This window comes from Centropristis striata, chromosome 24 (genome assembly GCF_030273125.1).
Source record: "Centropristis striata isolate RG_2023a ecotype Rhode Island chromosome 24, C.striata_1.0, whole genome shotgun sequence".
Classification (NCBI taxonomy): domain Eukaryota; kingdom Metazoa; phylum Chordata; class Actinopteri; order Perciformes; family Serranidae; genus Centropristis; species Centropristis striata.
Genome location: NC_081540.1, coordinates 4651523 through 4678793, shown reverse-complemented (window position 1 = coordinate 4678793; position 27271 = coordinate 4651523). Strand labels below are relative to the sequence as shown.

The 27271-nt window shown below is 38.3% G+C and overlaps 1 protein-coding gene and 1 long non-coding RNA gene across 2 annotated transcripts in view; one reads left to right on the top strand and one right to left on the bottom strand.

Moving 5' to 3' along the window:
• Positions 1–27271, bottom strand: part of LOC131962825 (uncharacterized) — a 250953-nt gene that overhangs the window by 51665 nt on the left and 172017 nt on the right. The window contains exon 8 of the long non-coding RNA XR_009389967.1: positions 760–833. This is a non-coding gene — a long non-coding RNA (uncharacterized LOC131962825). The remainder of the gene's footprint in view (positions 1–759; positions 834–27271) is intronic.
• ndfip2 (Nedd4 family interacting protein 2) lies at positions 3702–14604 on the top strand. The gene is made up of 8 exons (XM_059327911.1): positions 3702–3934; positions 8135–8369; positions 8630–8760; positions 9179–9266; positions 9580–9704; positions 10822–10888; positions 10981–11087; positions 11575–14604. The coding sequence occupies exons 1-7, from the start codon at positions 3908–3910 to the stop codon at positions 11082–11084; spliced, it is 777 nt and encodes a 258-aa protein (XP_059183894.1). The 5' UTR covers positions 3702–3907; the 3' UTR covers positions 11085–11087; positions 11575–14604.

Below are 27271 nucleotides of genomic sequence, written 5' to 3'. Positions count from 1 at the left end.
AAAACATTGTAGGGTAATGCATCACAGCAACATTGTCTTCAAAATGTTCAATGTGTACAACATTCCTATTGTTTTAAAGGTGAAACACAGCTGGAAGGGCACAAAAACTTTTTTAATTTATGTTTGCTGTTGAGCAGCGACCTCTAGTGGCCATAGCAATATGATGGGAGTGAAGGAGGAAGTTAAGTTATTTATTTATAATTGTATTATTATTACCATATTGTTATGTATTATTCCCCCATTTAACACAAACTATAATAAGACTAATTTAAGTCACAGTAACTGCAGAATGTTTTTTTTTTCAATTTTTTTCATTTTAAATTTTGTTATTTTCTAGCTTTTGTTATTTGTAGGGTGTTTGTTCATATGTGTATCACTAAGTTTTGTACATCTCTTTTTTTTATTTACCTGTCCTTGGGTATTATTATAATTTTTTATTATTTTATATTTTTTTCTCCCCGTTCCTAGCATTTTTGTTGTGTTCTTTTTGTGTGTGTTGGAAGGATTCTCAATAGAAATTGTGTGTCAGAAAGATCCAGTGTAGGAGGAAGTCAAGTATTATAGTGAGTATTATAAAGGTTGCGTATTGAGTGTCACTTCCTGATCTTTACCTGGAACCTGACTTTAAGCATTTGTGACGATGGTTGAGGTTAGGGTCAGGGTCACCTTTTTGTCAGAGGATAGGACGTAAACAAGTCAGGTTTTCAGTGCGAATAGGGTCGTGTCCACAAACCGATAAAGAATGTCTCCAGTTCCTACCTGTGGATGTCCTGGATAATCCTGGATACAGGAGCTGCCGTCTTGGACAACCACAAGTCCAAAGGTTGAGAAATCTGAATAGAAACAGAAGGGAACAAACATAAAACATTTAGTCTTTGTACAGTTTTAAGATGAATTTAAGCCACAAAGAGTTAACAAATTATCAAATTCCTAAACATAAGCAAGAAGCTCCGTTTCACAACATTAACCACATGATTAAAACAACTTTCATAAATGTATATAAAAGTTTTTACGCTCGCTTGAGGTGGTTTTCGTTTTTGGCTAACACCAAAAGTGAGTCATCTCCATAGAGCCCCATGTTAAAATGCCACACTTAACCTTTGAAAGAAACACGTTTATAGTTTCATGTTTATACATTAAGATATAAGGATGTGCTGACAAAAACCCAAACTATCCCTTTAAAGACAATCAGTTATAGTTTCTTTGTGCTTTATATCTTTGAAACACCAGTTCTTGTATTCATAAACGTACCAAGAGCCGATTGTGCACTGATCCACTGCTATGCTGATCCAGGATTAGCCCAGAGGCAACAACACATGATAGAGTCAACTTCAGAATGAGGACATAAACATAGGCTATGTGATTGTTTGTTTATATATATATATACACACAAACTATGTTGACAGTGAATAGCTCTGTGTTGTTTCGTTTTGACAGTGAGCTGTTAATGTTGGCAACATAATGCAGAGTGAAACCTGCAGCACGCTCACAACCCAGAGCAAAAACCATGAAATCCATCTGAGGTTATTCTGTGCAGGAGAGGGCTCTGGGGGGTCAGGACTGGATTGTTTTGATGGTGTTACACATGCAAGAAAAACAGATAACTGAAGAAAGGGCCAGTGGGGTTCACTGGTAAGAGATCCTGCAGGTGAAAGAGAGCAAGTTACAACTTTAAACTACCAAAGGTTACCTCCAAAGCTACAATGCTACCCTGTCTTACTCAGGAGCAATCCATCCCCACAGAGACACAACATCACTTCATAGTTGTTTCAGGTTTTGGTTACACATCTCTATCTAGTTTAGTGTCTTTTTTGTGGAAATCGTCTGTCTTTTTGCATGTGTTGTTCTTTGTGTGGCTCATTATTTATCTCTTGTTGTTTTGACCCTTTTGTAGTCGTTTTTGCTGTGGCTCTCCCCTGTTCAATAACTCTAAGTGATGTGTGTGATGTGGTTGAAAGCTCCAAAAATGCTCATTTTTTAAATCCACTTATTGTTAACAGCAGAGACAGAAATGTAATCTGATTTATATGTTAAGAATTTTACTTTTAACAGCTATTTTTCCATTCAAAAGTGTCATGTCTCACTTTAAGGCCTTGACATATATTTTTTGCGGTGTTGCAACATGTCGGTAAAGCACTGCCAAACTTTTCTACTTGGCCTATTTCTACTGTTACCTTTAATAATTTACTTTTAAGGAGAATTACAACTACATAATGCTTTAAAATGTATCTCCGTTTCAGCATTATATGGTGAAAAATTGAGGCATGTAAATGATTTTCATTATATGAAACATGATGGTTCAGATATCAGAGAGATTTGGCTCCACCTAGTGGTTTATGTGTTTACATTTTTTTGTGCCCATTTGCGTCATCACGCTTACTCAATTCGTGGAATTCCGTGATCAACCCTCACAATAAAGTTGCCCAGAGTCAGACTAAAATCGGAAATAAGGTGACTCGGCCTTCAAAATAAAACTTTTTAGCACACCAGTCATTTTCACAAAGATGGGATGGCCAAATAATTACACCTAAAAAACAACAACACATCGCAATATTTTTTAAATAGAACATGCCAGAATATAGGATTTTACCAGCAAGTAACATTACATGCACTACACAATTAATTAAAACGCATTGGTGGATACTACTACATCTAATCAAGTATTAGGTACTTGTATCTTACTTGCATTTTTCTTTCTTTCTCCTTTTAGGCTATTTAAATATTATAGTACGTTTGGTAAAGACTGTTATTATATTGTTACATACTACATAGTATATCACTAAATGTAAATGCAGCTGTAATTAAGATTTTACATTCAGAACGATCAGCTATCATCAGCTTATTAAATATGATGCAATGATGGTCACAGTTTTTTTACGTTTAACTTGTCATATGCTGTGTTTTTACTTTTTATTTGCACATGTTATGTGTTGTGCTGATTTTTATTTTTTTTGTAAAGCACTGTGGGCTACACTTTTTGTATGAAAAGTGTTAAAGTGTGTATTACTATTATTATTATGATTATTGTCGTTGTTATTGTTGCTGTTGTTACAGAAATACTTTTGTAAATAAACTTACCAAGAATATATATAGGAGTTAAAATTGTTCTACATTAGCAAAGTGATTTATTAATAATCCTGGAGTTTGTGCTGTTATTTAAATAACCTTAGTAAAAAAGAGTGTGGTATATACATAAAGTGTGTAATATTTATTATTATTATTATTATTATTATTATTATTATTATTATTATCATTATTATTATCACCATGGTGTTGCTGTTATAACATTATTGTAAATTAAACTACCCAAGAAAAGATTAATTAGTTAAAATAGTTCTACGTCATCTTATACATAGAAGACAGGCTGTTAAAACAGTCATTCTGCATTATCTGGGCCTATTTTTTTGTTCATTGTAATTTTGCTAAATTTCTGCAGAAAACGATATTGCTATTGGGATTTCTTTCTATTTTATTTTATTATAATTATTTATTATGACAAAATATTTTGTCGTTTTTAAAATGGTCAAATAAAGATAAATCATTATAATAACACATAGTGAGCGATATAACCTTAGTAATGAGTAATTAGCTGATTATTACTCTGGTATGGGTTACTCAAAATAAAAAATGTGACGCATTACAGCTGTAGGTATTTTGTTTTGAATTGCTTAACCGGAAGTATCAGATTTGAGGAGTTGTCTGACTGTTGGACGTTTCATCAACAACGGTGTTTTCTCAGCGAGTCAACTGTAGACTGCAGCCATTTCTGTCATCGGGTCCGCGTCCTTTATTCTCCGTTGTTTGGGAGAAGTATCTCCGGACTGTAACACACATCCAGGACTAATAAAGACTCAGATTCCTCTCTGGTTTTGTCGGCTGGCTCGCCTGCCAGCTGGATTTTGTCGGGATGGATCCAGCGAGTCGATACCAAGTGGTGAGTGACTATCAAAACACAGGAAACAAGGCCCGTTACAACTAACTCATTACTCATTTTATTATAGAATCACATGGAAGGGGCTGTATTACGTTGACATGGAAACGAAACCTGTTATTTTCCATCTAAACGGTCATTTTTACCCGTTTTTGGAATGTTCGAAGCTTTTTGTTATGAAAGTTAAACTAGCCTCTCAAGCACTTCCGCATATGCTAGGCTAACGTTAGCTCCCCAGTCAAGATTAACTCATGTTTTTCACGTCAGGCCGTGAAAGTTAACACCCTAATAAACTGTGTTATACACTTAATGTAACTTATTTTTGGCTATATTTACTTGTAACCGTCACTGCACAATAAACTGTACCATCACCTTGTTATATATATATATATATATATAATATATATACATATATATATATATATATATATATATATATATATATATATATATACTTGCACTACTGTACAGTTAGATCTGCATTTTTATATAATTAATTCCTGTATATATTGCACTGTACTATGATTCACTTAATTACTTGCTGAAGCACTTCTGGTTAGATGCTATCTGCATGTCGTTGCTTTGTACTTGTGAAATGTGCCATTGCAATAAAGTTGAATCTAATCTAATAATTGTAAGATACACGACTGTTGACAAGCTAACACAAGCCAGCTGTATGTTAACCAACGTTAGCTGGCTAATAATTATAATAAAATAAGAAATGTTTTATATATTTAGGGTTAGAGCTGTGACAATTATTCGATTAATCGAACAATAATCAGTTATTAAATTAATTGTCAACAACTTTGATAATATAATAATTAGTTTGAGCAGTTTTTTAAAGACAATAAGTCAAAATTTTCTTCTTTGTCCCTTCATGACAATAAACTGAATGTCTCTTTAGTTTGTGGACAAAACAACAGAACAAGAGATTTGAAACTTTGAGGTTTGGGAAACACTGACTGACATTTTTCAACATTTCATTGACCAAACAACTAATCAAGTAATCGTTGAAATAATCAACAGATTAATCGATAATGAAAATAATCGGGAGTTGCAGCCCTAATTTACATGTCTATATAATAAAAATAATAGCTACTTTAAAGGGACTTTATTTAGCCACTCATCCATGTGATATTAACAAACAACAGCGTGAAGTATACAAGTCCAAAGGGCTTCTATGACTCCTTTATAACTAATAACTTAATAACTCCCTTGTCCTAGATTATTAAGAAATCAAGTGAGTTACTCATGTTAGAACAATGTGTGTTCTTGTCAAATCATTGAGGAGGATGAGTTATCAAAGGTCAATCTCAAAAGGGGAATTTTAGGGTTAACCGCCATTAAAAGTGTCGTTAATTGCAGTTCTTAAAGTGTTAGCAGGCTTATACAGTAACAACAGTGGCTGTGAAATTTTGGAAACAGCTCCGGCCACTTTGAGATAAAGTCCGCTTTGTGCTCTGATGCCTGTGGTTCTGGGTATGTGAGCGATAATCCCACAGGATTCAGGAGAAACCAAAGCAAAACAACATCCAGCTCTCACTTTTCAGCTCAGAGCAAAGTGCTGATTTCAACAATAAGCCTGTTTTTTTTTTTTTATAAAATAACACCGCACATTATCCAACCTTTGTACTAAGGATGGTCAGGGACTGTTTAGAAACTTTTCACAGCACATTCAAGGCAAACTGATAAAAGTTGTGGTTTGCAGACGGCCCTGTCTTCATTTCATTATGTCTACACATTCATTCCCTCCCACATTTAGCCTTCTAACTGTCTCTTTCTTCTCTAAATAATACTTAGATTTCTACACGTATGGGCCAGTGCTGCTCTGAGCAGGCCCACATGAGTTTGGTGTATATTTGGACACACGAGGAGGCTTGTGGCTATGTTGTTAAGATCTTATGTAATCCCCTGTGCGCGGGGGTGCGTTATGCTTTGTCCTTGATTCACAGCCAGTCGTCAGCCTCTCATTCACTCACTGCCTTATACATGGACTCTTGACTAGATGAGTTTTACAAGACGGCGTGCATGGTGTCGATTAAATCTCCTTTTAATTATGACTGAATTTCTTTAGAACCATTGTCAGATGATTGAGCTGTCCTGTTCTTAGAACCTGTGACTTTTAGGTCACAAAAATTAGTCTGACGTCAGCTGTAATTACAAAGGGTGTTCCCCTCATTGCATCCGTGCTTTACCACAACAAGAACACTGCTATTACTTCATGGGAAATGTTAAATAGAATATGGTGAATTTCCCTCCTAAAAACATGAAGTGATAATTAGAATTCAGACATATGATGGAAATATGTCGGTTTCACTTTGAGTCATAAATAAAACTAGACTTACACCAGAACTTGCAAACCACAAACTCAGTGAACTAGAAATCTACTTTAAAAGCCATCAACATTGCTTTTCACTCACTCTGGTCATAAATGTGTTTTACAGCTGTGAACTAGTTTAACTTGCTCAGCCACATTGAGATAGACTTTGCTAATCTTTGGTTTGTATCAGCAATATAAGACATGCGTCGTCTGTGGTTGTTATCTGTTAATACTGGAGATACAAGGGAATAAACCAGAAAGCCATAACTGGTACGTGCTGCTGATTTGTGACCTGATACAGTAAGCACAGTGCAGTCTGGGTTTAACTTTACTTTCTGAAAGGCACCTTCATAGAAATAACAGAGAAGAAGAAGGAGGAGGAATGACTCCCTGGTGTTGCCCCCCCACATGTCCTGCCAGCCACTCAGAAACTATCATGTTCCCATTGCTGCTGTGTAATTTCAGAGGGTGTTTGGCTCTTTGCTCTGGCAAAAAGTTAATGTACACATGTCCGTAAGTGACTCTCTCAGCTGTAGTGAGGACGCTCATCAGCTGATTATATGTGTATCACCTTTCCAGAGACCTTCCTCTGTTGACATACCAGAGCAGTCTCATGTCTCTGTGCTTACAGTGTCAAACATTCTGCTGAGGGCAAACAGCGAAGATCCTAGCCTGCCCTGCACCCACATGCACCCAGTCATTTTCTTTAAGCACATAATTCCAAATAAAAGTTGTTACGCTGTGCTGCAAATACTTTGGCAGCTTCACAATAAAAGGCACCACGTGTTTTGCGAGAAAAACGCTTTTAATGTGAAGCAGCGGCAGCAGGAAATATTCCATAATTACAGTGTAAAGAGAGTGAGCCGTAAACAGTGAAGCTGGCATCAATGAGCTAAAAAAGGAGCTGAGTTACATCATTCGGAGGTGGGGAATATAAATCCAGTGCAGGAATGGCGGACACTGCCACTGGATATTAGGTTAGATAAACGCTTGTTTGATGTCACTATCAGCTGACATTCTGCAACTTGTAGCACAGGAAAGATTAAAAGGATAATACATACAGATAAAATAGAAGTTCTGATTGTTCTTTTGTCACAGTACACCAAGATAAATGACACAGGATGAATATCTCTGTACTTTGAATATTTTTCCCAATCAAGTCAGATATGGCTGCAGGCAAACTCTCCAACAAAGGACTACTGGGCAAGTTTGGAAAGAAATTAATAATATGTTAAGTACTGGAAAAATGAACCCTATAATAACATGTGGCCCATGACATGCTGTATGTTATTAAGTTAACCAGTTTATTCCAGTTGAACATATCAGTTAAAGAAAAGTAAAAAATAAAAAAGGGTGAAAAATAATCAGCCCTGCTGGACCAATATTTGTCAAAATACCATTCTAAGTTTAGTATTGTGGTGCTGCAGGGAAAAAAAATATTTGTTTGGCACAGATCCTCCCACAATATTCAGGATCATATGATCATATTTTTCAATGAAAATGAGAACAATTATGCAAAAATGAACATTCCCTTCATTATGAATTATATCGAAAAATGCCGTATCAGTTAAAAAAAACGCAATTCGATATTTTTTCCCAAATTGCGCAGCACTATGCCTGACCTACATTTAGTGCTGACAAACAAAAACAGATTATGTAAAGCTCATTAAGTTACATAATAACGAGCTGATGATGGGGCTTCTATCAGCGAACAGTTCTGAATATAAACAACAGTAAATATCTCAGCCTTCTATTCTGTCTAACAGAAAATAGTTGAAGAAACTCAGCACGGTGTGGCCATCCCCTCCAGCAGACAGTGTTTGTCTGACTGACTACATGATCTGCTTGTACTGATCCCTCTAACTTCCTGTTTCATCCTCCAGTTGCACAATGAGGATGACGCCTCCGAGGCCTCAACCAGCGAGCAGCAGCCCTCCACTTCTGCCACAGCCCAGGCCAGCACGTCCAGCCAGGAGCCCAGCCAGGCCGGGGCCCAGGCCGGCCCGCCGCCTGCTGCAGCTGCAGCAGAAGCATCGGGATCCAGGAGTCAGGGGGAGGCGGAGGCACCTCCTCCCCCGTACGCCTCCATTGACCTGGGAGCAACTGCTGCCTCACCCGGTATGCACAGGATTACTTTCAATGTGGTCTCCGCCTGATAGATCCTTTAAATGTAAATCTTCTGCAGCTTTATTTTTCCAAAGTGTGGTTGCACGCTTCCAAATATAGCAGCAGCAGTCTTGTGGTAACTTCTTCTTCTTGACTCATGAGTCAGCGTTGATTTCCATGACAGCATCACCACATTATGGGCAGCTCCTGAGCTAGATACTGCATTCCTTCCCTTTGTAACCGAGACTTCTCTTCCCCTGTCATTCCTACAGAGACTAGTTTCCGAAGTGACTTCCCAGTGCCTCCACCCTACAGCGTCGCCACCTCGCTGCCCACGTATGATGAGGCGGAGAAGGCCAAAGCAGCTGCCATGGCAACCTCCACTGTGGAGGTGATGCCACGGGTGAGGACAAAAACTTGTTGTTCTATTTTGTTTTTATGGGTGTTTTAATAACGTCCTTCCAGGGAGGATGATAGTCAGACCTGGGTTACATCATAGTATTTGCATGCTTTGCATGCTTTTAGGTTGTATACTTTGAATAAAAGTGCAGTATATCTAAACTACCCCACCCAGCGTACATATAAGAGCAACATGAATAATAGTGATTCATCTTCATCATATCTATATTTGTATTGCATACTTTGTCAGCATCACAAGTCATTTATTTCTAGAATTCATTAAGCATTAATCACAATGCAAAGTGGCAACGCCCATGATTGAAATAGCTCTCAAACATGTTCTGCAGCTCTTCTGTGGGCTTTGTTTTGCAGGTGTGTCTGTTACTGTAAGTGTTTTTAACTAACTGTGTTTGTGGTTTCAGGATGATGAATTCCCGCCCAGAGACGATTTCAGCGATGCTGATCAGCTCCGAGTTGGGAACGATGGAATCTTCATGTTGGCCTTTTTCAGTAAGTTTGATCCTCATGTTAACATTTTTAGTGCTTCTGTTGAAGCTGTTTAGTAGTCTGTTTGTTATTTAGAATTGCAGAATTACAGTTGTATTGTTTATAGTGTAACTTATAACCTTATAACTACAGAGTCTATGCTTCTATTTTTCTTATTTTTGGTATCTGACGTGAGAACTCAGCGGTTAAGATCTAGAGTTGTAAAGCTGTTTCAAAATAAAATACAGCAAAACATGTAAATTCCATTAAATTCTGTTGCACATAAACGTGTTCCTGACTGTATCTGTTGTTGTTGTCATGGTGTCTGTCCCTGCAGTGGCCTTCCTGTTCAACTGGATCGGGTTCTGCCTGTCCTTCTGTCTGACCAACACCATCGCAGGACGCTACGGAGCCATCTGCGGCTTCGGCCTCTCCCTCATCAAGTGGATCCTTATCGTCAGGGTATGTTCACAGTCCTTTTCTCTTTTAATATCACTGCTCAGTTTTATAGAAGCCTGTTTCCACCAGTGTGATAAATAAACATCTGGGAAGTAGCAAGAAACAAATTAGTGTCTCAAATTAATGAGTTGGTGATAAAGTTTCTCATTATTTTGAGGTACTTTATTATTGCCTCAAGGTGTCTGTAAGTCTGTATGTCTGCAGCAGCTGATCTCTCATAGTACTGGATCAATCAGCCTTAAAATTGCCTTGCATCTTCATGACTATATGCTCAATAACCTCTTGTGGCTGTGGTGATTCTTCATTTTAATAAACCTGGTTTATTGATTGTTGATTGATCAGCTGAGCTAAAAAAAACAAGCCTGAGCTCGTCTGTAGCAGGCTGTGTTTTGGCTAATGCATCAGTGTGCATTGCATTTTTCCAGCATCCGCACAGAATCACATTTGTATTAATTCATGTAACTCACAGGAGATGCAGCAGTGTAAACACTGCCATCAATATTACAGAGTTACACTATGCAGGAGATCTGCAACACCTGCTGTAGATCTGCACTTTCACAATGACTTAGATAAGGCAGTATTGGGACTGCTGCCTTCAGACATTTGCACCTTAATTACTGTGAGAAATGCTGGTTCTTATTCTCTTCGTTCACAAGATCAATTGTTTCTTTCTGTCCCTTCTGCTCTACAGAGTTGGGTAAAAGGGCATTTGTTTACTCTGCACCTTATGCTGGAATCTGCTCCAGAAAGACTGGAAACTAACTGACTTCATTTCTTTGAGTACTTTTAAATCCAAACTGAGTTATTGAGGCCAATTCCACAATATGCACTTGTTTCTCATAATGCATTTAAGGTCTGTGTCTTATGTAAATATGTAACTGTATTTTGTGTTTGCTGCCTCTTGGCCAGGGCTCCCTTGAAAGAGAGGTTCTTAATCTCAATGGGATATTTCCTGGTTAAATAAAGGTTAAATAAAAAATAAAAAAACTAATTTATTTTCATCACAAAGCAAAGTTTTTGTCGTATTTCTTTCTGTTCCTGGTGGAAATGGGCTTCCATACAAGTGAGCTGTAAACCTCTTCATGAACTAAACAGTGACCATGATGCTCTCTGTGTGCAGTTCTCTGACTACTTCACTGGCTACTTCAACGGGCAGTACTGGCTCTGGTGGATCTTCCTGCTGCTCGGTGAGTATCTCACAATGTTTACTGTTAATAAATGCTTATTTGTATCATTTTAGCTCTGTTTTGAAGTGCACTGTGTGTCTCTCCCTCCACAGGTCTCCTGCTGTTCTTCAGGGGTTTCGTTAACTATCTTAAAGTCCGCAACATGTCAGAGAACATGGCCACCTCTCATAGAACACGCCTCTTCTTCCTCTACTAAAAGGTAAAGTCAAATCTCTAGTGGAAATCTACAGAAACTTTGGTAACACTTTACAATAACCATCTAAGTGATGTTTATAGATGGTTTATAAACCAATTATTAACCATTTACAAAATTCTAAACATATTTAATCTTTAAATGGTTTCAAGCAATTTCTTAAAAGTATAAGAATCATTTTGAAATCATTTACATACTTAATATGGTGTTAAAAATGTTATAATTTGTGTAAAGCTATTAATAAACTAATAATTATGTTTGTTTATGGTAAAGTAATCTATTTGGCATTTATAAATTATAGTTCAACATTATTACATTTTCTATTTACCATTCTAAATGGCCTATATATGGTTTATAAATGATGATTAAACATTAATAAACTATCTGTTTACCATTTATAAATGGTCTATTTACCATCTATAAATGATGGTTATTGTAAAGTGTTACCGAAACTTTGTCATGGCTCGCTCTAATAAAGGTTTGATTCCTGCAGGTTTTCCGCAGCACCACCATTCCTCTCCAATGTGAAGCTCCCTCCCTCCCCCTCGAATGACCTGAGCGGCGAGCCCTGCAGTGAAAAGAGGAGACGGGGAAGGGATGAAGGAAAGACGTAGGGAGAAAGTGTTACCAGTCTCATTAAAAGCATAACGCGGCTCGCTCTGAACTTCTGAACCTAGCCGGAAAAATAAGTCTTTGATGATCACATCTCTTCCCTGGCTTTGTTTTTGTTTTTCATTTTCCTTTGATTCTCACCGCAGTCAGTCCCACATACAGTATGTGTCATGCCTCTCAAGAGTAGCAGTGCTTCTGAGATGCATGACCTCAGTTACCTGAGGCACAACCAGCCCACCAAAACCAGACTTCCAACAGTTTAATAGCTGCAGGGACGCTAAAACAAAGCACAATGAAACTCAATCAAGTCTTAAATGTCGGAAACACAAAAGTAGCTCATTTGCTATGATATTGCTTTCCCCGTGTAAACAAACCAGACATCAGTGTTATCAGCTTCTGAGAACACTTCTGTCTATAAACATTTGGAGTTTTAAAATAGAAAATGTGCAGGAAGTGGAACCTCCTCTGAGCCTTTGATATTCAAATCTCCCCTCCAGCTTTGTCTCAGCCTTCTGCTACAAAGACCAAGTGAGGAAACTGAGTGCAGCCGTTTGAACTCTTGCACGTTACAGTATGTGTCGAGCTGTTTTAGCGCCAGCTTTGCCATTCCACTTTTTTAGGTTCAGGGTGTTTTTACGAAGTCTTACTTTAACTGTGATGTAGCATTTTTATGCACTCGTTAGCGTGTGTTGATCCTTCTAACATCTCAGCAGCTTTACCCCTAAAATAATTCATTAGGGAGTTCAGGAAAGATGGTGTGCATGTATGAGGTAAACCAGATATGCATTGATTAGTTTACATATCACAGACCCTTCAGCCGGCCCAGCTTCATTCCTGTTTACACGTTGCTTCATCATGACTAGACAAAAAATAACCAGGGCAAAAAAAAAAAGAGTCATTTCTTGAGACAATTCATTAAATTCAGGGTTGAAAGTTTGTAAAACTGCTTAATTTTAATAGTTTTCAAATTATGATGAATATACTTTAAATGACATAATCCCGTCATCGTATTTGTTGTCATCTTTTGGCATCTCAAACGTGACTCTGAGAACTGAATGAACCAGATGTTAACAAAAAACAGGCTGTTTTCTGTTCAGCTCTGCTGCGTCTTGATGTTTACTTTCTGCTATTTCCAAAACTGTTTGCAATGCAAAACTTTTTGCTTTAGGTAAAACACTCGAAAAATGTGTTGATTTGACTTGTTAAAAGCTGTACGGACCCTGTAAATTAAGCCCTGACTTTGAACTTTGAGACTTTTGGACGAGCTGAACAGTTGGTAAAATGCATTTTTAGAAAAAAATACAAAATAAAACATCACAAACAAAGTCTAATAGATAAATATGTGCTCAAACAGATATCCAGAAATCGCTTTATCTCTCCTTTCTTTGCCTTTTTATGTCGTGCAGACTTTACCTATGCAGTAATAATGTTCATGTTTAGACGAGGAGGGCTACATTTTCTCTGTTTGAATCAAAGAAAAATGAAAAGATTCTGCTTATCTACTAAACCGATCGTCTGTTCTTCACCACATGTTGCAGTGAAACACGTTTGTCACCTTCCTGAGGTTCAGTTTATCACAACAGATCTGTTAAACACCTGCTTTTCTTTTTTGCCAAGTATCTTTTAAGCTAACAGAGGAGCTAATCAGTGCCGGCTCCTCGGGACAAATCAGTGTTTTTAGGGTCAGATCAGAGAGAGGCCCTAAGGCAGGAGGACTGTGTGGGGAGTGAGACTGATAACAAGCATTGCAATTACAATTGTTCTGTGCCAGGCTTGAGTAAAACTCTTTGGAGTAAAAGAGTCGTATGCAATTTAGTCATGTGTAGAGTAGCTGTGGAGGTAAAGTCCTGTCATAGTTTAGTCATCAGAGATTAAGATCAGGTTGTTGAAGCTGAGGTGCTCATTGAACAAGCTGCACAGTGTGTATGTGTGTGTGTCTGTGTGTGTGTGTGTATGTGTGTGTGTACTGTACACACTTGCCAACACGTTATTTAATTACCAGTAAATCAGAGAAAATGCAATAAAAGCTAATTGAAATGGTTCTGCATGTTGTGCATGACTTAGAGAAAGCCAACACGTGGATCTCTCTCTGGGATTTTGGCTTTTATGATCAGATTTTCTTTTCTTTTGGTGATGTAACGATCAGGCAGAGACACCTTGTGATAAACTGAGGACAGTGTCAGCAGATGTGACGGTGATGAAGTCCAGTGTGAGTGCAGGAGTCTTTGAGCCCGACTGGACAAAGAAAAAACATGATTTCTTTGATTATTTTTGTCATCCAGAAAATGAAATGTATATACCAGCTTATGCCAATTCATAATATTTGCACTTTGAAGAACTTCTGTACAGTATGGTTTGTGAATCTGCTTAACTTAATGTGGTGGATAGAGAAAAGAAGAAGAAGAAAAAAAAAGATAGCCATCCAAGTTTTACAACTGGAATTCTTAATCATCCCAAATGGATAATTTGCCTTTTGCACTTTTTATTTTTCAAAAATGATAATATTGTTATTGTGTGTCTTGTTTCATCGCTTTTAGCCTAAACTGTGACAGCTTAAATATTGCCCAACTTTTTTACGCTTTTTTTTTTTTTTTAAACTCTGTTCATATCCAAGTAAAGCCTCTCAGCAATATCAAGGTCTTTCATTTAATTCAAGCTCTGCTGCATGATTAATCCACCTGAATGAGTGGGCTAATATTAGAAGTAATCTAGTACAATTACATTTCTTTGTTTGTAAATAAATGAAGAAAAAATGAGACGGCAGCCAAGTATTTTTTTTTTATTATCCAAGATAATCCTTGTAACGTCTTCTGAAACAGTTGTTATGCATTTACTGTAACTGGAATTAGATTGACTGATGATTTCTTGCAAAAATGCCAATAAAGTTCAAAAGCCTGCCGGTTAAGTTTTATGTCTGATGCTGTGTTTTTTTATTTAAAGTATTATTATTATTATTGCAGTTAAAGGTCCTTAGTTAAAAAAAAAAAATATTAAGTATGTCTATGTGTTGTTTTTTCCAATTTATTATTTTACAGACAATTTCTTTGAAAATACGGATAATATACAGAAAATGTTTATTTTTAAAAATATATGTTGTTAAAAAAAGTATATATTGTTACTAAAGTATATATATACATCTGTAGAATAACATGTTTTTTGTTTGTTTTTCTACTGTAATATGACAGTAAGTGTTGACTTTGTCAACATTCATTTGTTTTCATTCAGGAATATCTGTTGTTTGTTTTTTTACATATATTTCTCTGTAATTTAACATACAAGACCATTAAGCAATTGAATAATACTGTAAAAATGTATAATGTCCAATAACATTAATTTACAGATTTCACCTTTCATTTCATGGTTCAATATTGGTAATAAAAGCAACAAAAACAAAGAAAACCCTGAAAAGTATTACATAAAATTTCTAGAAAATAGCTTATTTTAAACCAGCATTTTTATGGCATTTGCACTTGAAAAAACAGTAAAAATAATACAGTATATATATATTTTTACAGTGTATAAGTACAGTGAAAGCATCAGTGTCACTCTAAAGGAAGCTCATATTTCTGATGGATTCTGTTGAATGTTTTGCGTCCACATTAAGTCTGAGATATGAACGCTTCCTGACTGTCATCCAGTCAATCACCAGACCAGCTTCACTGGCCGTTCTCTGTTGTATAATCTCCCCTGGCCTTCACTTTATAGTTCAATAAAGATATAATGATATAATGTTCAGACGATAACTACTTGATGTGAAGAATGTCCTGGAAGCCCAGCCGTGCCTGTGTGCATCATCTTTATGGCCCGTGGGCACATTTATTACACCTGTTTCACCGAGGTTTAGAAAAGTTTACCCACAGGGAAAGTCCTAGAGATGAAGAGGTGAAGCTCACTGACGCCTGAGACTGAATTAATTCATATTTTATCTTCTCCTAACCAACAATAAATATGTACCAACAAGAAACCAAAAAATAGAATCATTTTATAGCACAATACGCCAAGACACAAACATAAACCTCCCACAATAATGCTGCAGGAAAAACAACAAATATAAAGCACACCAACTCATCCCACTGAGCTCAAGACACAAAAAACTATCTACATCCACACATTATGATTTTCATGAACAAATAGTCTGCAATCCATATAAAACGAAAAAAAAAAAGAGTTTTTGTCGATCATATAATACATTTCTTCTTCTATTCCATGTTTTAGAAAGGTAGAAAATGCAAAGAAATATCAAAAAAAGTTGTTCAAAGGTCCTTATTCAAAAGCTCTTAAATCTAAATCATTTTTAAACTGTATTTGTTGTAAATCCAGATATATAAAGGAAAAGAAACAATGATTAAAATTTAGCTCACACTATTCACAAATTATTCCATTTTCAGTCACACCTGTATCAATGTGATACACATCTTAACTGTGCACAAGGTCATCTCTTACTTGAAGACAAATTGTACTACACATCAGTAATCTTTCTTAAACAGTCTCACTTTTGGCTTTCCTCTGCCTATTTCTGATACCCATTCACCTCCGACAGACAAATTCCTGGAAATCTAGCCACCATATTTTCCTCAACTTCAGCTGTACTTTGTATTTATTGGTCATTTATGTTATATTTATTGGTAAAAAAAACTGAAAGAAGACCATGACAAAAACATCCCCACGTCAGCATTGAGCTCAAAGATCTGCAGTGCAGGTGTGATCACTTTTTTACTGCACATTGTACTCATTGCGTCCACTAGATGGCGCCATTATACTGCTCCATCAAACTCCACTGTTTTACTTGCAGCTCAGCTAACTTTCTCAAGTGTCAAAGACTCACTGGAACTCACACATGTACTTCTGTATGTGTGTCTTTCTAACAAGGACATGCATGAAGTCAAATTCGGCCTCTTGCTGAGATAAAAGGTGAATTTGCTAAGAAAAAACAAGTATTTTACATTTAATGTATCATTTTAGAGGCAAAGGGACTTCCCATTACCACTGTGGCATCATTTCAGTTCAGTAGCTGCTTTGATGAGGCCTCTATTATCTATAAAATCCCAAATCTCAAAGTATCCTTAAATATTGATTGAACACCTCTTATCCCTTTCATAAAACGGCTCCTGTTTCATCGATGCTCTGATATCTTGTTTCTGTGATACAGTCTCTGTGAAAGGCAGCTCTGCTACGCTGGTGAGTTGTGACCCATTTTACTCTTGTAGTTTTATTGAAGTTTAAATGGTGCTGTGACCTAACCACTGATCCAGGTTCAGCAGTCCCGCTCAGAGAGGCTTGATAAATATAAGCCAGAGGCTCTTTAGCTCTGCTCAGGGAGTGCTTTTTGCTCTCTGCTAGATCAATGTGTCCACACACCCCAGTGCCTCAGGCTATTAGCTAGGCCCTCTCTCTCACACAGCTGCCCATGTTAACAGTGAAAAGCTCGGTTTTCTGTGAGAGGACGCCACTGGTCAGCGGGCAGACAAATCACTGGGTCATTAAGTGGCTTTCTGGCTGCTCAAGATTGCACCAAACAAGACAGATTGCTCAAAATTATGTTTAAGTTGCAGCCTAAAATAAACCGATGATGTGAGGAAAAACCTCTGAAATCTGCAACCTTTTATCAGTGGAGCGATAGCATCACACAGATATCTGACTTGCTCACTGTATGAATTCATGCAGAGTTGTACCATCAATCAAACCCTGTGGTTCCACATGTCTTTTATCAGTATTTCCTATTATTTGATTCAAAGAGGACATGTTATTGTTATCTTCAGAACCATATTTTATTATTACATTCTATTTTGGGCTCCTACAAAAACATGTTTACATGCTTTAATGTTAAAAAAACATACTTTTTTCATACTTACTATCATTATATACCTGCTTTACCTCTGCTGTCTGAAACGCTCCGTTTTAGCACCAGTCTCTCTAAGACTTCCTTCTCAAAAAACTCCAGTCTACAAACACACTTTCTGGCATACAGCTAATTATAGTAGAATTAGCAAGTTAAATAAGTACAAATACAAATAAAATAGTATTAATAATAAATTACTGATTCGACGGTGTAGACACACTTTCTGTCATACATCCATAAATAAGCACTTTCACAGTATTTATATAGCTATTGGATGTGCTTTATATTACAATAGTAATAGTAGTAATCTTACTTTATATAATCTAGGACCTTTTAAGAAGTAGTTATATGTAAACAAGTCTGAGAGTCTGGAGCCATGCTAGTATTAACTGTTATACTGGAGATCCCACCATCTTTCTTTGCAAAACCCAATGTACAAACATGACCACGTGGTAAAGTGTGCGTGCATGGATACGCATAGGCAAGGGAGTTTGCAAGTCTGTGTCAGAATGCCCAGACTTGCTAAAATGAGTTTGCAAGCAGTAAACATATTACAAGTTTACAAAACTACATTTACAGATGCAAATATGTTCTGTTTGAATTTAAAAAAATAAATAAATCCATATTTTAGCAGCTCTGTGAGTCTGTAAGCCTACTTGGGCACAGCAATAATGCTTATAACAGCATGCTAACATTCTCATAATGACAATGATAACATAATAAGTGTATCATGTTCACCAGGTTATTTTAGCATGCCAACATTTGGTGAGTACTAAAACATTTAAAAAAGCTGCAGGTGTTTTTTTGTTATTCTGTGTTTGACCAGAAGGAGGCAGCAGTGACACACTCCCCTCAGGGATATGAGCTGGTATAAACCAGAGACTTTATGTTGAGGTTTGGCTCCGATGGAGATGTTACAGGTCAAGTTCTATGCATTAAGCATGGCTTGTGATATTCATGCTTCTGCATCTTTATAGAAAAAGATTAAGGGATACAGATCCAGTTCACCCTGTTGTCCTTAAAGTAGTGGGCAACAGTGACATCTGTTGGCTGTTTCATGAAAGAAACAATAATGTTTGATTATGTGTTTGCCATTAAACGAGAAAGAGTCAGTCATCAAGCCGAGCTTTCAGCACTAGCCGTACTGTGAGAAGAGCCTCTGTGTGCCAGGCCACATTTGCGTGTTTACTGTGAAACCCTTGAAGCTACAAGCTGTCTCCTGCCGCCTGACAGACAGAGCTCAGGTGTTGCACTTCCCTTCCTGTGTAAATTATACACCAGGTTCTGATAGGTGTCACATTAGACACAGGATGTTGTCCCCCACCTCCTTCACATCTGTCTCTCTTTTCCGCTCTTCTTTTTCATGTCGCTGACAACAGCTCTGTGAGAACCGGCTCGACCACGAGCTTGCCACACCACAAAGTCATATTGATACTGTTGATTTTTATGTAAAGAAAATAAGCCTTAAATCAGTCGATTTCATGGAAAGAGACAAACATTTTTGTCGTCAGCAAATGAAAAAGTTCCCTTCTTCGTAGATTTTGTGAATTAAGCGTGAAGTCCTGCCGTGTTGATGTAGCTGAAAACCATAGTAACACAGAAGCACACTGAATAACAATCAGTGTCTGACAGGGGAAGTTTCACTGAAAGGATGAGTCAAGTAAAAGCCTCATTCTGCGGGAAACACCGTAATGACTGCTGCGAGATATTCTGGGAAGTGTACACTTATTGCTGATATTAGCCTTTAAGTAAAGACTGTAAAACTGTAATAAAAGAAGAACAAGAAAGAGGAGCTTACGTTGAACAGAGAAGCCTATTCACATAATGGGTTTATGTTCCCTACTTGCCTACCCGCCTGCCCCTGGCCCCAATCTGGCCTCCTCTCTTTTAGAAGGCCTTAATGACTGACCCATTTACATAACTCCCTTCCGGTTTGCAAATGTTTCCCTTTATGAGGCCCTCTCCTGTCTCCCAACTCATTCTCTCCATCCTTTCTCCCTCTCCGTCTCTCTCTCAGAGAGTCTCTCTTCCACATTTCGGACCAGGTGGAGCCTTGTCGGGGTCTCGTCCGAGCTCAAAGTAAACTCTGTCACATGCGGAGAGAGAAAGCGAGCCAGGGAACTGTGCTGATAATCTCTGTCAACAGCATATCTGAGGGCCTCGGCTGCCTGGCTACTGCCGAGTGTGTGTGTGTGTGTGTGTGTGTGTGCTCAAAACCGACTGGTGAAGTGTGTGTGGTGTACTTCACCGTGCTCTCACAGCAGCTTTCCGGTGTGTGGGTGTTTCTATTGATAGGCAAAAAGGCCTGTGTGCTAAATCTTATAGTTCCACAACAAAAGACAATATTCTTTATGTTTAGGTCTAAAGCAGGAGTGTCAAACTGATCCATGAAAGGGCAGGTGTGGCTGCAGGTTTTTCATTCAAACCAAGCAGGGGCAAACCTGAATCAGGTCATTCAAATCACCTGAACTGTCTTCACTCAGTCGATTAGTTGTATCAGATGTGTTTCTGCTTGTTTAGAACAAAAAGCTGCAGCCACACCGACCCCTTCATGGAACAGTTTGACACCCCTGGCTTAAAACATTTTTTTAAATATAGACATTTTGGTAAATACACCCATTCACATTCATGCCAAGAGTTAATGGAAAGATTAGCATCAGTACCATTTCTGTACTGGAAAGTAAACAACTTTTTAGCTAATTAGCATGCTCACAAGCTAACACTGTCTTCTCATAAAAGAATAAAGCAATTTTCACTACTGCTCATTTTCGACAGCCCATTGCAAAAAACATGTTCTTTGTTGCATATTGTGTATTTACAGTGGTTTCTTATAAACCTCACATTGACAAGGCTAATCTCGCTAGCTTACCAGCTAGGCTAGCTAACGCTGGCAGCCAAAAGCTATTATTTATGAGCCATTCTCTGCTTTATAATATAAACAAAGAACATGTTATATTCAAGGAGACAGCAGGCAGCTATTTCTACTGTACAAGCTCTTTAAAAAATGGTGTACTTCCATTTTAACTATTGAGCTAGAACTGGGAGTCAATTAGCTTAAATTCGAAATGGGGAAATGATTACCATTTGTGGTTTAACGGGAGCCATGTTTTGGAACCATTGCTTGGCAACTAGCAGCCAGATGTACTGACTTCCTGGAAAATAAATGGTTTTGGTGTGATAGCCACCCAATCACATCATGATGGAAAACAACCATATTTAAATATAGAGAATGTGTGCCAAACGTCAATGCATCGGCCACGTCAAACCACATACAGCACTTTCCCTTGTACCGATGGTTGCGTTTGAGCTTTCACTTATTGCATATGCAACAATAAAATGAGCATGTTCTGCAGCCAAATCTTTCCCCTGCCTTCATATATGAATGGTATTGATTTTCTCGTGTAAACATCCGACCAAAATGTTAAACTAGGCTTTCAAAGGTTCTGCAGGCTGTAAGAATTTCTGTATAAAAATGACTAAAACTTCATTTCTGCCACTGAAGCCTCCATTCACTCACAACAGCAGTCACCCACACAGGAGTAAAGCTTCTTAACCCTGTGGCACTAGGTGAGGAAATATGTAATCTCTTTGGCACAAGGCTGCGCTGCTTTCAAGTGGGCACGAAACACGGTGTTGCGGAAGAACAGAATGGCTGTGTGTTCCGCTTTCTGGCATTTGCATGTACACACAAGCCTCCTTCATTCAGGAGTCACTACAAACAGCAGGGCCCCGGGACATCTTTCATACACACAGAGGGAAAGGGTTTGGAACGGTTTCCAGGACACATACCTGTCTGTTGTCGAATGTCAAGCATGGGACTGTGACATTTCACAAGGCTGCACACACACACAACACACCCCTCCCAACACACACACACACACTTGCACGTACACAGGGATTTTTAGGGCATTTCCCACTGCAGTGAAACCTGCAATGTGGGCTGCAGGTTACCTCTTTAAAAAGAACAAAGAATTTGTCAATGGGATGTAAAGACTTCTCTTAAATCACATATTGTATAATGAGTGTTTTCGGTAACTCTTTGTGAGACGTTGGCAAATTTACTTTAAATCTACTTTTTTACAAAATAGACTCAAAAAGGGACTAAAAAAGAAATCTACCCACATCTTACAAGTTTGAATTGTTAGTCCCTGTTAATTATTCAGTTAGCTCTTCCGATAAGGCTCCTTCTTGGGTCCTACATTCCCAAGATTTACATGGGCCATAATGGGAGCATGATAAAGGGTTCTATGTTCCACAGTTCTTCAAGGACTCTGGGAACAAAGGTCCCTAATAACTCCAATAATAGGAACATAGGACTCTGAGAACATAGGACTCTGGGAACATAGGAACAACATATGACTCTAGGAACATTGGACTCTAGGAACATTGGACTCAAGGAACATAGGACTCTAGGAACATTGGACTCGAGGAACATTGGACTTGAGGAACATAGGACTCGAGGAACATTGGATACTAGGAACATAAGATTATAGGAACATAGGACTCCCTGATTATATGCTCAATATGTCACTTTTACAAAAATGTATGAGCCATTCTCTGCTTTATAATATAAACAAAGAACATGTTATATTCAAGGAGACAGCAGGCAGCTATTTCTACTGTACAAGCTCTTTAAAAAACTGTGTACTTCCATTTTAACTATTGAGCTAGCACTGGGAGTCAATTAGCTTAAATTCGAAATGGGGAAATGATTACCATTTGTGGTTTCACGGGAGCCATGTTTTGGAACCATTGCTTTGGAACCATTGCTTGGCAACTAGCAATGATTACCATTTGTGGTTTCACTCTGGGAACAAAGGTCCCTAATAACTCCAATAATAGGAACATAGGACTCTGAGAACATAGGACTCTGGGAACATAGGAACAACATATGATTCTAGGAACATTGGACTCTAGGAACATTGGACTCTAGGAACATTGGACTCAAGGAACATAGGACTCTAGGAACATTGGACTCGAGGAACATTGGACTTGAGGAACAAAGGGCTCGAGGAACATTGGATACTAGGAACATAAGATTATAGGAACATAGGACTCCCTGATTATATGCTCAATATGTCACTTTTACAGTATCAATATTTTTTGTACTCCTCTTATACAATGGTTAGTGGTCTTAAATACTTTTTTTTCAAGGCAAAACTTTGTTTACATTTTCATATGATCTGGCAGAGGCATGTTGAGGTGTGTGTTCAGTCTTGCAGAAGGGATTGTGAAAGAACATGTGCAACAAATAAACCTAAAACCACTTTTTAGCATCTAATATTGCAAACAAAGGACTAATACAGGTGACATTCAGCCTCCAACACTTAACGTCACGTCCTCCTGCTCGAAGACAGCAGTTAACCCCAGACTGAACAACAAACCTGTCCTTTTTATGTTTTGTTTGACTTCTGCACCATTTATCCCTTGTTCCCATGCAGCACTGTGTTTCTGGAACAGCATTTATACTATGCACACGTGCACACACTGGTACAAGCTCAACGTCAGCAAATATTGACATTCTCCCCAGTGGATGCCACCTGGTCTGCCCGTTGAAGAATAATATCCCAACGACACAACCGCTCATTAATCTGCAGAAATCACATGACATAAGTAAATGTCCAGGTTTGTTTTGTTCTCCAAGGCAGTTGGAAATTAGCTTTATCAAGTGTACCAACCATTTTTCCCCCAACGATTGTCAAATAATCATAAATCATTGGCAACTTTCTGCCTCCTGTATTCACTGGACCTACAGGATTATGGCATTAGGCATCACAGAAAATGTAAATCTTGTTTCTTATTTTCAGTGTGCGTGAGTCTATTTCCCTCAATGAGTGTTTTGCTTTCATTTTGTTTCTTTGTGAAAGCAGGACTGTGCTCAAGCATGTAATTAGTTTCCACTCTAATAACAATAGGGAGTGATATGAAATTGACTACACAGTATATCATAAAACAACTGTAGCACACAGTCGTGTGAGTTGTTTAGTTATATCTGCACTCACGTAATAAACTCTACTTTTGAAAGACTAGTAGTATACTAGCTGCAGCAGTTTCTTTTTAATAATTTACATAATACTGTGTGTGTGGCATGTACAAACAACCACAACTGATATAGGTGTGAATGGAGTTGTCGCTCTCGCACACAGCTATGTAAAGAGGCTTTTAAAGATCCAAACGTGTGAACGCGATGGTGTGAGGTGGCCAGTTTGTGAAAACAATGGTCGTTGTGTTCGGCAGAAGCAGGGGGCGGGGTGAGAGGGTAAAGAGTGGAGCCTATGCTGGAAAACAGACATGTAAAGAATTCTTCTGTATGTCTGAACATCTCTGTGAAAGACTGCTGAGTGCGTTGACAAAAATCTTCCATTTAGTGTCTACAGAGCAGCTCACTTTATACCCGATGACATTTCAAGTTTGGAGTCTGAGCTCTCTGGTTTCCGGAGAGACTTACATTCCCTTTAACTCCTTCATGTGTGGAGAGCCTTGACACGTGGAGTCGTGGAACTCCTGGAGAGCGACCTCTTCGTATTTTCACAGTAAACAGCCCCTCCAAAAGCTCTCGCTCCCTCTCCGCCATCTCTGAACAGTGGCCTCCTTTCAGGGCCATCACTTAAGGGCCCTATTAATAATTTGACAAGTTTTCTCAAAGATTAATTACGGCCAGCTTCTAGGCTGCAATTATGCAGGGTGGAGAGACTCCGTAAACCTTCTCCAGCTCCATTTCCAGGCCCAATTTTCCACTTATCAAGATGTCAATGGGGAGGAGAGGTTGTCTAACACTTTCTCTGATGCAAAGATCCCCATTAGTTGGAAGGAATAAACAGCACTTACTGGCAAAAGCGCTTCGATTTGCTGAATGCAGAATCAACAGAACCAATCTCTTAAGGCCAAGACAAAATAAATCTGCATCTGGTTGCATTTGACTAAAGATAGTGGTAAATCTATTGCATTTGTTAGGATGATAACACTAATGTTATTGCTTCTCTTTTGACATGATAGCTGTGCAGAAAGTAGAACTAGGCTTTATGCATAACCAATCTCAGGGTCCACCAGCTATCGTTCTGACACAATCTAGCCTCTGGGGGCGAGGGCTGATATTTCTCAGGGTTCTGATGAAGCCAGCGGATATCTGGAAAAAGGATATCTGGGCCAAGACTTCCTCTTCCGTGCAGCGGTCATGTTTACAAGCAGATAAGTAACTTGAGAGGCGAGAACGGGGTTGTGACTGGACTGTTTCATAAGAAGCCAGTTTGTCCAATTGTTTACCTGCAGTCAACCAAAACCCACTCAAACATGACTGGTTACCACTGCTCAGAGTACAAAGAGACAGCAAATAGAAACCAGATCACTTTCAATACCAGAATACACTCCTGTTTCCTCACTGCTGAGATGACTGTTTAACAGGTATAATGTTTACCTTGTTCATGATCATAGCTGAGCATGATAGCATGCAAACATTAGCTAATAAGCATGAAAGTAAGCTGCAGCTGATGGTAATGTCAGTAGTTCAACAGGTATTTGGTCATAAAATTTGACCTAAAGATGACACTAGAAAAATAAATAGGATTCATCCTCAGGGGAAACTCATTACAATCCATCCTGTTGTTTTCTAGCTGTTTCACAAAAAAAATAAAATGTCAAAATGTTAAAATGCTGCTAAAAAACTCATGAATGTGTGTACCAAACATTAACTATGACAATCTATAATAAATTGTAAAGACATTTTACTATAAAACCACAAATGTCAACCTCAATGGTGGTGCTAGAGGAAAAGAAAAGGGATCAAAAAGTCATTAGGGTTCCCGGGCGCCTGTAAGAATATTATTGGAAATCCATTCAATATTTGTTAAGATATTTCAAGTTGTGGCCTGACATTGCCATGAATAAAACCCTGCAGCACTCAGACACCAGTGATCATCAGGTAAAGGTTCTACAAGCTATTACAAGACTCAACATCTATAAAATTGATAAAAAATATTGACTTTCAAGGTCAGCTCCACCATGAAAGGCAAACTCTAGTAGTTCTTAGCGAGCAGACAAAGTCGTGCAGTCACACACTCAAAGCAATTAGTGGTGCAGTTTGACCCACTTCTGGCTCTATATGATGAAGTGTTGAACTTGTGACTGCTGGGTGAGGTGGCAAGTAGCAGCCAGACACCATACATCACCAGTGAAGAGTGGAAGGCTCCTGTCCTCCGCAGCAGATGGTTGGTACGGAGCCAACAGGCCTGCGCCTGAGTGTGTTCGTGAGAGAGAGAGAGAGTGTGTGTGTGTGTGTGTGTGTGTGTGTGTGTGAGAGAGAGAGAGGGAGAATACAATGCAGTGAGTGTCCCCATGCTGTGGTCTGCCAGAGATAAGAGCCACCTGCCTGCCTGTCCCATTCTCCCCTCTGCTGAGTTCAAACAGAGCCCCCACTCTCACTACAACTCATATACATTACTTCACAAATAAAGTTATCAATGCTAATAGTTTGGGCCATATTTATGTACTTTTTGTAGATTTAATATCTACTTTCTTCATTAATCTTGAGTTAAACATATATCAAAAATGTAGTTTTATCATTCAAAGGCTTCCTACTGCCCCATTTTAGGTTTGTATCATCATATCTTGTGTTTATGATGTAAATATTCTTGTCCTTGTGCTGCATGCTAAAACTTTATCATCTTTGTATGCACTGCAGTGAGAAAGAGGCGGACGGAGAGGTGAACTGGGAGCACAAAGCCTGGATTGTTCCTCCTCGCTGTCTGTCCGTGATAACAATGAGCCATTCATTTGCCCTGCGTTGGGCCCTAATTAATTCCAACTTTACATTCTGACCTACAATCTCCCCTTGCTCATCCCCTGTTTTCCCCCGGATCCATCAATTAATGCATCAAGCCAGATGACTTCACCCTCTGTCTTCATCTCCTGCACTTGCCTCCGTTTTTTTTTGTCAAAAAAAAAAAAAAGCCAGTTTATGTCATTACAGGCCAGCAATACAAGCCAGTGTTTAACCATTTTACAAAGATCTCTTCTGCATATTCCTCCACAAATTCATATCAATAAGTAACAACAAGAGTTTTTGGCCACCTGCAGACACAAAGCAACATTAGCATAAAGTGCGCATATTTCTGACCATTTTATTGTTATAAGTCCAACATTCACTTTCCTTCTATCTCTGGTTTGGTCCCGACCAACTGCTGCAGCAAATATGTGGCTTTTAGAGGCTAAATACGTAGCTTTGTCTGGATAATGTTTGGTTGTTTGCAGGTACTGTACACTGGGTTCATCAGAGCGTCTTTTACTAATAACAGCTGCCTGTTTTGGATAGAAACGAAGAGATAAGAGTGAAACAGGATGAAGACATTAAAGTTGAGAGTCCAAAAGACCAAAAGTCCAAACTTAAAGAGCTGGAAGATACTACAATGCTCCGTAAAGCTGAGGTGAGCTTAGGCCTTGAATGTATACCATCTCTGCATATTGAAACTTTGTTTTGTTTTGTCTTAGGCTGTCTTGTGAAAGCATGTCAACATTAAAATTCTCCAGCACAACATAACTCTGACTGATTCAGAAAACAAGCATTTTAAAAGTTGGACAGACCTGACAAACATCACATCAACTTTGTGTATTGGGCATACATTGTATTCTTTTTTTTTTCTTAATTAAGTCACAGCTAGCACTGTTTATTTTGGGGACAGAACAATGTAGAAGCGGCAGACAGCTAATCAATCCGAACTCCCGTCAACAAAAAGCAACAGTTTTT